The sequence below is a fragment of the Trichechus manatus genome, unplaced genomic scaffold (assembly GCF_000243295.1).
Source record: "Trichechus manatus latirostris isolate Lorelei unplaced genomic scaffold, TriManLat1.0 scaffold00087, whole genome shotgun sequence".
NCBI classification, from domain to species: domain Eukaryota; kingdom Metazoa; phylum Chordata; class Mammalia; order Sirenia; family Trichechidae; genus Trichechus; species Trichechus manatus.
In genome coordinates, this window is record NW_004444023.1 from 5032753 (window position 1) to 5043768 (window position 11016).

General features: G+C 49.9%; 1 protein-coding gene across 1 annotated transcript in view; it reads left to right on the top strand.

Annotated features, from left to right (window-relative positions):
• The window catches only part of ODAD1 (outer dynein arm docking complex subunit 1), a 24093-nt gene that overhangs the window by 6503 nt on the left and 6574 nt on the right, over positions 1-11016 (top strand). The window contains exons 4-10 of the mRNA XM_004381840.3: positions 4062-4184; positions 4439-4552; positions 5312-5379; positions 6037-6224; positions 6469-6603; positions 7438-7520; positions 7768-7936. Of these exons, the coding sequence (XP_004381897.1) occupies positions 4062-4184; positions 4439-4552; positions 5312-5379; positions 6037-6224; positions 6469-6603; positions 7438-7520; positions 7768-7936 (880 nt within the window). The remainder of the gene's footprint in view (positions 1-4061; positions 4185-4438; positions 4553-5311; positions 5380-6036; positions 6225-6468; positions 6604-7437; positions 7521-7767; positions 7937-11016) is intronic.

The window sequence follows — 11016 nt, forward strand, 5'->3', positions numbered from 1 at the left end:
ACTCAAGACTTTCTGTAGCCATGGAGGCTGGATGAACCCCCAAAACTACTGCCCTGAGATAATCTTTAAACCTTAAACCAGAAATATTCCCTGAAGCTTTCTGAAAACCAAACAGTGGTTTAGCTTAACTAGTGAAGAATGTCTGCCTTGAGCATCATGCTCTTTTAAGATCTATCTATATGGGATCAAATTGACAACAGCAACTTGAAAGTTTAGATAGTAAACTTAGGGGGTAGTGAGTTTATGTTAATGGAGGAGAAACAATTCAGAAAAGAAAGATGAGAATGGTTGCACAACTTGAAGAACATAATCAATGTCACTGAATTATACATGTAGAAATTGTTGAATTAGTGTATGTTTTGTTGTGTATATTTAACAATAAAAACAATAATAATAAAGACTCCATTTTAGCAGCCTGGGTAAAGATGCTCTCCTGCTAGCCTTGAAGAAGCAAGCCATGATGTCATGGAGCAGGCCACATGGCAGGGAACTGTGGGCAGCCTCTAGGAGCTGAGGGTCTCAGTCCTACAGCTGCAAGTAACTGAATTCTGCCAACAACCACATGAGCTGGGAAGAGGACCCTGTCATGGATTAAACTGTGTCCCCCTAAAATGTGTGTCACCTTGGCTAGGCCATGATTCCCAGTATTATGTGATTGTCCACCATTTTGTCATCTGACATAATTTTCCTATGCGTTGTAAATCCTACCTCTATGATGTTAATGAGGCAGGGTTACAGGCAGTTATATTAATGAGGCAGGACTCAATCTGCAAGATTAGGTTTTGTTTTAAGAATCTCTTTTGAGATATAAAAGAAAGAAATGAGCAGAGAGACAAGTGGATCTCAGACGACCAAGAAAGCAGTACTGGGCATAGAGCGCATCCTTTGGACCTGGGGTTCCTGTGTGGACATACTCCTAGACCAGGGGAAGATTGATGACAAGGACCTTCCTCCAGAGCCGACAGAGAGAGAAAGCCTTCCCTGGAGCTGGTGCCCTGAATTCAGATTTCTAGCTTACTAGACTGTGAGAGAATAAACTTCTGTTTGTTGGAGCCATCCGCTTGTGGTATTTCTGTTTTAGCAGCACTAGATAACTAAGACAGACCGTGAGCCTCAGATGAGATTGCAGCCCTGGCCGACACCTTGATCACAGCTTTGTGACACCCTGAGCAGGGCACCAAGCTAAACTGTGCCCAGACTTCTGACCCATGAAAACTGTGAGATAATAAATGGATGTTGTTTTAAGTCACATGCAGTTCTACTCTGTCACGTGGTGTCTCTATGAGTTTAGATTGACTCGATGGCACTTAACAATAACAACAACAGCAAGTTTATGGTAGTTTGTTATGCAGCATAGAAAACTAATGTCGTTAGTTGCTGTCAAGTCAATTCCGACTCACGGCGACCCCATGCGTGTCAGAGTAGAACTGTGCTCCATAGAGTTTTCCAGGCTGTGACCTTTCAGAAGCAGACTGCCAGGCCTGTCTTCCCAGCCTTCTCTGGGGGGGTTTGAACTGCCAACCTTTCAGGTAGTAGCTGAGCACTTAACCATTTGCACCACCCAGGGACTCCTAGAGAACTAATTGTTGTTGCTGTTAGGTGCTGTCAAGTCAATTTTAAATCATAGCAACCCCATGTGACAGAGTAGAACTGCCCCATAGGGTTTTCTAGGCTGTGATCTTTGCAGGAGCAGATTGCCAGGTCTTTCTCCCACGGAGCCACTGGGTAGGTTCGAACTACCAACCTTTCAGTTAGCAACCAAGCTTAAACATTTGTGCCACCAATGCTCCTTAGAGAACTGATAACGGTGGCTGGTTTCAGGTTGCCAACGATTCATTAACTGGATCCCAACATTCTTGAGAATGTAACAGTCAGCTCTCAGCCGCTGTCCCATGTGGCTTCGGTACAGCACTGATAACAAACAACCCAACAACTGTTTATGTCCTAACAACTTAGAAACCATTTGAAAAAATAAAAAAGAATTGAAAAAAAGTTTGTATTTTATTTATAAAGCCCACAATTACTTCCCCATCGGATGTGTATGCCTGTTGGGTGCTGTACAACGTTTCAAACCTTGGGATCAGAGTGGACCGCGCCACCCTCATTTCCTGTCCCAACTTAACTTGTGAAGCCTTCGTTTATTTATTTATTTTTAATTGAAAATTGGATGGGGATAACTGTAGATTCACATACAATTGTAAGAAATAATACAGAGAAGTTACTTGTACGCTCTGCCCAGTTTCCCGCAATGGTTTATCACAGCAACTGCTGACAACTCAGTTTCACAAAGACAGAAAATCATCGAAAGGAGTGTAACGCCATCTAGTGTCGAACCTGTGAACAACTCGAGCTAGCAGTTGGTGTGGTATCTGATCCACATCGTGTTTCCCTCAAACCACCGAAAATATCCCAGTTTTACCCCATCTTAATTCTGGTGCCGCTGTAACAGAAATACCACTAGTGGGTGTTTTAAAGAACAGACATTTGTTTTCTCACAGATCAGGAGGGTAGAAGTCAGATTTCAGGGCACTGGCCTTAGGGGATAGGAACTCTGGTGACCCACAGGTTACAGGGCTCGGTGACTAACCAAAACGTCGGCAGTTCAAACCCACCAGCCAGTCTGCAGGAGAAAGATGAGGCAGTCTGCTTCCGTAAAGATTACAGCGTTGGAAACCCTATGGGGCAGTTTTCCTCTGTCCTACAGGGTTGTTATGAGTCAGAATCCACTTGAAGGCAGAGGGTTTTGTGGCCCTAAGGAAGGTCTCTCTCTGTTGGCTCTGGGAGCAGATCCTTGTCTCAGCTTCTCTAGACCTGGTGCTCCTAGGTTCCTTGGAGATCTCCAGTGGCATCTATCTTTCCCCCATTTGTGCTTGCTTCTCTCTGTGTCTAATCTCAAAAGTCATTAGGTTTCAGACATACCCTACACTGATATGGCCTCCTTAACACAACAAAATCCTATTCTCAAATGGTATTACATCCATAGGCATGTTGCCATTGAGTCGATATTGGCTCATAGCAACCCTACAGGACAGAGTAGAACTGCCTCATAGGACTTCCTAGGCTGTAAACTTTGTGGGAGCAGATCGTCAGGTCTTTTCTCCCGAGGAGCCACTGGTGGTTTTAAACTGCTGACCTTTTGGTCGGCAGTTGAGTGCTTCACCATTGCACCATCAGGGCTCCTGATCCACAGGTATAGGGGGTTAGGATTCCAACACAATTCAATCCATAACATCCCCTTTGAGTTTTCTGCAGTGCTCTGAGGTGCCTTGGGGCACACTTTGGGAAACACACTCTTAAGCAATTCATTCATTCAGTCCCTATATACTTACTCTGTGTCAGGTACCTTTACAGATGTTCACAGAGGTGAACAAAAGAGACAAAAATCTCTGCCTTCATGGAGCTTCCAGTTCAGGTGGGGTGACAGATCACATGCCAGATAAGTAAAGATGAATACAGAGATGAGAAGGACAGGTTGGCAGCTGGTTTGTTTCAGGCATAAACAGACCCAGAGATGCTAATGGCGTCAAGGCTCATTCATGCCATAGCTCGATCTCTAGTCCCCACTTCTGTCTACTGTCCTCATTCTCCCGGGATCCACTAGGTAGTGGGAACTATGACAGCGGCAGTCCTGGAGTCCTGTTCTTCTAGCCCATGAGGTTTCCCACAAAATACCAGGAAAGGATGCAATTGACTCATGTGTTTCCCACAAAATACCAGGAAAGGATTCAATTGGCTCATGTGTTTCCCACAAAATACCAGGGAAGGATTTGATTGGCCCAGCTTGGGTCACATGTCCATCTCTAGGCTAATCACTGTGATTGTCTGGACCTAAGTCATGTGACTGGCAAGGCGGTATATTATGGTGGAAGCCCACCGGAACCTTATGGAGGGTTGAATACTATTAGCAGAAGAACAGAAGAGATGCTGGGGGTAGGGGGTGGGGGGAAGGACAGCAGATGTCAGCCACCCTCAGCCACTCCCCTTCCCCCTCACTCCATCCCCCAGTCACTCAATCTCTCCCAAATTCAGCCAACAAGCAGGTCCCACTCTCTGCTTTCCAGATCCAGGAGTGGGAGACTCGGCTCCTCACCCATCATAAGGGTGTCACAGCCCCGGGATTCATCCAGGATCAGAAGGTCAAGATCCGGCGGCGGATCAAGATCCTGGAAGACCAGCTGGACAGGGTGAGGGCCAGCCCCTTGTTTCTCTCAGGCCTGAACTCTGAGGACTGGGGGCAGACTGAACAGGGGGCTGGGTTCTGGAAAATGTGGATCAGATTCCTGAGTGTGGGATGGCCTGGAACACAGATCAAGGGACAGGACCCCGCAGGGGTGGAGGGTCACCAGTAGAAAGGAGACTGATGCCTAGACCCTTGAAGGGGACAGGGTGTTGCTCAGGGTCCCTTCCTCAGGCAGGCTGTCTGTTGTTGCCTCCCCAGGTCACCTGCCGCTTTGACATCCAGCTGGTGCGGAATGCGACGCTGCGGGAGGAGCTGGACCTGCTGCGGGTCCAGAGGAACCGCTATCTGAACGTGGACCGCAAGCTACACAAGGTCAGCCACCTGCCACTGGGGCCCTGGCCCAGCCTGGCTGAGCAGAGTGTGGTCTTCACCTGGGACCTCCCCCCAGCTGCCCACCCTTCCTGCTCCAACACTTGGGCTTTAAGTCCTGAAGGATTGGAGCCATAGGTTTCCAGAGTGGAGACTTGGAAAACATCCCAGGACTCCTGTAACAAAGAAAGCAGTCTGATCTTTATTTGCAGAGAGCAGAGATGGCATTTTGAGTATTGTCACCCAGGGCAACCAATTAGCAAGACCATTAATATACCACGGGTATCGCAATAACCTTTGACATCCTTTGAAGAATCCCATTTCCTTCCTTCCCTGTTTTCTCCCTCCCTCCTTTGCTCCTTCCTTCCTTCTCTCTTTCCTCCCTCCCTTTCTTCTCTCTCTCTACCCCTCCCCCCTTTCTTTTTTAATTCCTTCCTTCCCTCCTTTCCTGTCTCCTTCCCTTCCTTCCTTTCTCCCTCCTTCCTTCCTTCTTTCAGTTTGAACTTTTATTTTGAATAACTTCAGACTCACAGAAAAGGTACAAGAATAGCACAAAGAACTCCTATATCACCCTTCCCAAGATCCCTCTGTCCTCTTACCTCACATCTCTTTAAAACCCCTCTCCTGGACAGCTGCTCATCAGGCAGGTGCACACTTTGAAGGCACAGGAATGCCACCTCTTACTGGAGAGGTACAGGGCCTGAAGGAGAGACTGATGGGACTAGGCTGTAAGAAGTGGTGTCTGTTTTGTCTCGCCCCCAGGAGATCCAGCACCTGCAGCAGGCCGTCAACACCCTCATGGTCTCCTCCACCTCCGCCTACACCGTCAGGTAGGGCCCCACAGAGGCATCCTGAGTGGCTGGGCCCAGGTGACTCGGGATGCACTTTTTCATAAGGTAGTGCCTGAAAGGTTCGGAACTCCAGGAATAGACCATCAGAATGGAATTGTATTTTTTCGTAAAGTGCCCCCTTTACCTCACTCCCCCTTGGTTTCCCCAGTTCCTTGGGGACAAGGTCCCATTCCTTGCACCGTGTAATTCATCCCATCTCGCCCACCCGGGACACAAAGGGCATTTTGAATATTGTCACCCAGAGCATTCCTCTCCTCTCTCCCCATCCGATGTTGTAGCTTCCTTCCTCACCAATCTCTCCCCCTTCTCTGACTCTGGGGGTCTCCCTTCTCTGTCCCCTCTTCCTGTCTCTGCACCCCACACTCAGCAGCTGCAGCAAGGAGGAATTCGGATGGGAGGTGCCGCCTCGCTCCCATCTGCTTCTTACTCTGCCCCCTCTCTCTCCGAGCCTGTGTGTGTGGTTTCCTCCCTCACCAATCTCTGCTCCATCTCTGACTCTGGGGCCTCCTCGTCTCTGTCCTCCTCTCTTCCACAGCCCAGCTCAGTGGCCACCTCCTAGTCTCTGCTTCTCCCCCAACCCAACTTCCAATGTCCTTGACCTCGGGCTGACTCCTTCTGGGCCCCCTATCGCCCCAGGGAGGAAGCAAAGACCAAGATGGGCTTGCTGCGGGAGAGGGCCGAGAAGGAGGTGAGCCAGAACGAGACTGAGGCACAGGCTTTGTTGCGGCAGATTTCGCACCTGGAGCATCTGCACGCCTTCCTCAAGCTCAAGAACAACGAGCGGCAGCCAGATCCCGCTGTCGTGGAGAAGCGGGCGCAGAGGGGTGAGGCCGGGCTGCCACCTCCGTGTCCCACAGGCCAGATCGCCCCCGACTCAGGGGCACAGCGTGGGGCGTAGGGTCTCGCTGGCTGCGGGCAGGGCTAGCAGGCAAGGGGCGGGGCCTAGGAGGGGCGGGGCCTCGGAGGGGGCGGTGGAGGCTGAAGAGCAGCTTACCTGCACAGCAGGGCTTTGCTCGGCCACCTGAGGGAGCCCTCTGGGTAGGGCCCTGACTGCTCCATGCCCCTCAGCCCGGGAGGTTGCAGAAGGCCTCCGAAAGACCTCCCAGGAGAAGCTGGTGCTGCGGTATGAGGACGCCCTGAAAAAACTGTCCCAGCTGACCGGGGAGAGCAACCCGGACACGTTGGTGGAGAAGTACCTGGAGTGTAAGTGGGGCCTGGGTGGGGCTGCGAAGGCTGTCCGAGGGAGGAGGCCAAGGGCCACACCCCAGCACCTCCCAAATCAAGTCACAACTGGCCACCCCACTCCGGCCCGCCACTGCGGCCTCCACCTGCGACTGCAGCAACGGAGGAATTAGGGTGGGAGGTGCCGCCTCCTCCCACCCACTTCTTACTGTCTTCCCCTCTCTCTGCCCCGCCTCACCATCCTGTGTCGTGGGTTCCTCCCTCGCTGTCTCTGGGGTCTCCCTCTTCTCTGTCCCCTTCTCTCCCCTGTCCCCATCCTGTGTCATGGTTTCCTCTCCCACCCTCTGCCCGTCTCTATTTCTGCGGTCTTTCGTCTGCCCTCCTCGTATTTCTCTCCCTCCCCATCTGTCTCCTCTCCGAGAGCCTGAATTTGTGTGTTTTTCCTCTCAATCTCTTCCTACGGCCGCTGGTCCCCCTTCACATCCTCCCCTCAACCCTGTGTCCCTGTGTTTCTCCCTCCGAGTCCCCGTTACTATCTGTTTCTTGGGGTCTTTGTTTCTCTCTTTACCCACCTCTCCCATTTTCTCTCGCTCTCTCTCTGTTTCTTGGGGTTTCTGTCTGTCACCCTTTCTCTCTCGGGATTTCTGCATCTCTGTGAGTGTTCTCTCTGTCGCTGTCCCTTTCTCGCACTCGGACTTGCTCTGTATTTCCGTATCCCCTGCGTCTTTATCTGTGTCTCCGTCTCCGTGACCCTGTCTCTCCATTTCTCTGTGTCTGTCTTAATACCTCTTTCCTGTCCCTCTGCGTGTCTCTGTCTCCGTCTCCCTGCACCCTGTCCTTCTGGCTCTGAACTAGTCGAGGAACGAAACTTTGCCGAGTTCAACTTCATCAATGAGCAGAACTCTGAGCTCGAGCACCTGCGGGAGGAGATTAAAGAGGTGATCGAGGCTCTCCCCCAGGTCCCCTCCCTCCATCCGGCCCCACCTCCTCTCATCATGCCTCCCTCTTCCTTCAGGGTCCCTCCCTTCTCCCTTTCCCTACCCCTCCTTTCCCACCAGCCCCCCTCCTCCCGGCCCCGCCCCTCTTATCCTCCAGGCCCCGCCCCTCTCCTATGGCCCCGCCCATCTCCTCCTCCGGGTCTGACCGGAGTCAGTCCCAACACCCCTCCTTGCCCCTCCCCAACAGATGCAGGAGGCCATAGCCAGTGCCCGCGCTGGAGAGGAGGCCGAGCGCTCGCTGCGGGAGCAGCAGCGGACAGTGTTGCAGCGGCGTGTGGATGAGGTGCATGCGGAGGCCTCGGACCTCGATGCCCACTTCCAGGAGTTGCGGCAGCTGCTGGAGAAGCTTAAGGCCGGTGAGCACCGGTGGTAGCCCCTCTTCCATCCCCAGCTTCCTCGTTTGGGGGTGTGAGATGAACACAAGTAGGGCTGTGCCCCTGGTTGGCCCCGTGGGTTCCACCGAGACTTTGTGCCCTAGCTTATCTGTCCATTCTATATCCATTCATCCAGTGTCCATCTATCCATCCAATGTCCGTCCATCTATCCAGTGTCCATCCATCCTATCCATCCATCCATCCATCCATCCATCCAGTGTTCATCCATCCATCCTATATCCATCCATCCATCCATCCTATATCCATCCCAGTGTCCATCCATCCATCCACCCATCTATTCTCTATCGACCTCAGACCTATCCTTCCATCCATCCATCCATCCCACATCTATCCATCCATCCTATATCCATCCATCCATCCGTCCATCCATCCATCCATCAATTCATCCATCCATCCATCCCTATATCCATCCATCCATCCGTCCATCCATCCATCCATCAATTCATCCATCCATCCATCCAGTATCCATCTATCATTCTCTTCTTCTATGCATTTCTTATTTTTGGGGAAGAAGCAGTTCAGTGTACTCAAGAGCCAGGCCTGAGTTTGAATCCCAGCTCCACCATTTGTGAATCTTGGCATGTGGTTTCCTCTTTCTCAGCTCATTTCCTCTTCTAAAAGTGGATATGACAGTGCTCCTGTGTAGGAGTGTCATGAGAATTAGATGGGAAGACGATGGAAAGCTGGAGACAGGAAATGTGTCTGTTGGGGGAACAAGCAGGAGTGCCACCTGCTGGCACACAATGGGAGCTAGCTTATTGGCGCCTGTGCCCAGCCCTGCACTAGGTGATGTGGACTGACATGGGCACTAGGCACTTGTCACCCAGCTGCTTAGATGGAGGACACCCTGGGCACTGTGGGAGCAAGAGGAGGCACTAACATAGTCTGGGCTTCAGGACCAGCTACACAATTTGTGGGGCCCCAAGAAGAATGAAAATGCAGGGCCACATGTTCAAAAATTGCCAAGAATTTCAAGATAGTAGCAAACTAAGAGTGGGGCTCTTCTAAGCCTGAGTGTAGGGCCCTGAGCGACTGTGCAGGTCACACGCCCATGAAGCCAGCTCTGCTGGGGTAACAGGAAGGGCTTCCTGGAAGTGGTGATGCTTGAGGGTGATTTTGAAGGTTAAGTATTTAACTGACAAACTGGGGAGAGAGAGATACTCCCAGCAAAGTAAAGGCATGGAGACTGGGCAAGCAAGGTGCATTCTGGGAATGCAGGTTGTTCATCAGGAGCCCTAGTGGTGCAAAGGTTAAGCACTCAGGCGCTAACCGAAAGGTTGGCAGTTCGAACCCACCCAGCGACTCTACCAGAGAAAGGCCTGGCGATCTGCTCTCATAGAAATTACAGCCTAGAAAACCCTATGGGGCAGTTCTGTTCTGTCACAGAGGGTCGCTATGAGTTGGAATTGAGTTGACAGCACCTAACAACAACAGGTTGTTCATTGAGCAAAGCGTGGGGGTAGGGAGTTAGTTGAAGAGGAATCAGCTCCTGAAAAGATGCCAGGCATCTGGGCTTTTTCCTGGGGTGCTGGGGAGCCACAGGAAGGCTGTGAACAGGGGAGGGTAGAGTTATCTCTGGGGCTGTGTGGGTGGACAGACTGGAGAGGGGAAGCTGGAGGCCAGGAGGTGGGGGAAGAACCTGGGGCAATGATCCAGGTGGGAGAGGTTTATTTCTTAAAAAAAAAAGTTCAGTGTTATTGAGGTGTAAGAAGTTGTTGTTGTTGTTAGGTGCCATTGAGTTGATTTTGATTCGTAGTGACCTCATATGATAGAGTAGAACCATCCCATAGAGTTTTCAAGGCTGTAATCCTTACGGGAGCAGATTGCCAGATCTTTCTCCCATGGAGCTGCTGGGTGGGTTCAAACCTCCAACCTTTCAGTTAGCAGCCAAGTGCTTAAACGTTGCACCACCAGGGCTCCTCAAGGTGTAAAATAGACCCATTTAAAGTGAAGTTCACTGAGTTTTGTAATTTCCAGAATCAAGATGTAGAACATTTCCATCACCCCCAAAAGTTTCTTTATGCCTTTTCCTAGTGAATCTGTCCCCAGGTCCTGGCCCCAGGAAACCACGGATCTGTTTTCTGTCACTAAAGATTAGGTTTGATTTTTCTAGGGTTTCAGATGAATGGAATCATACAGTGTATTTGTTAGTTGCCATTGGGTCGGATTCATTAGTTTTCTAAGGCTCTGTGATAAATCACCACAAACTGGCTGGCTTAAAGCAACATAAATTTATTCTCTTACAGTTCTGGAGGCTAGAAGTTCTGAATTTAGGGTGCTAGCAGGGCCAGGCTCTCTCTGAAAGCTGTAGGGGAAGATCTGTCCTTGTTTCTTCCAGCTTCTGGTAGCCCCAGGCGTTCCTTGACTTGTGGCAACTTTAACCTCTGTCTCTGTCTTCACATGGCCACCATGTTTTTCTCTATGTGTTTTCTCCTCCTCTTGTGAGGACAACTGGATTAGGGCCCACCTTACTCCAGCATGACCTCATGTTAACTAACTACATCTGCAAAGACATTATTTCCATAGAAGATCACATTCACAGATACTGGAGGTTACGACTTCAACATATTTTTTGGGGAGGTCACAGTTCAACCCATAACATTCAGTATGTACTCTTTTGTATCTAACTCTTTTTTCCCCCCAGTATAATGATTTTTAGGTTCATCCATGTTGTGTGTATCAGGAGTTCATTCCTTTTTATGGCTGAGTAATATTCTATTGTGTGTATGTACCGCAGTTTGTTTATCCATTCACCTGTTGATGGACATTTGGGTTTTTTCCACTTTTTGTCTATTGTGAATAAAGTTGCTATGAACATTTGTGTACAAGTTTTTGTGTGAATGTATGTTTTAAGTTCTCTTGGGTAAATATCTAGAAGTGGGATTGCTAGATTGTGTGGTAAGATGTTTAATTTTTGTGTATGGTGTGAGGTAAGGGTCAAGTTTCATTTTTTTCCAAATGCACATACAATTGTTCCAGCAGCATTTGTTGAAAATATTGTCTTTTCTCCATTGGCACCTTTGTCAAAAATTCTTTGACCA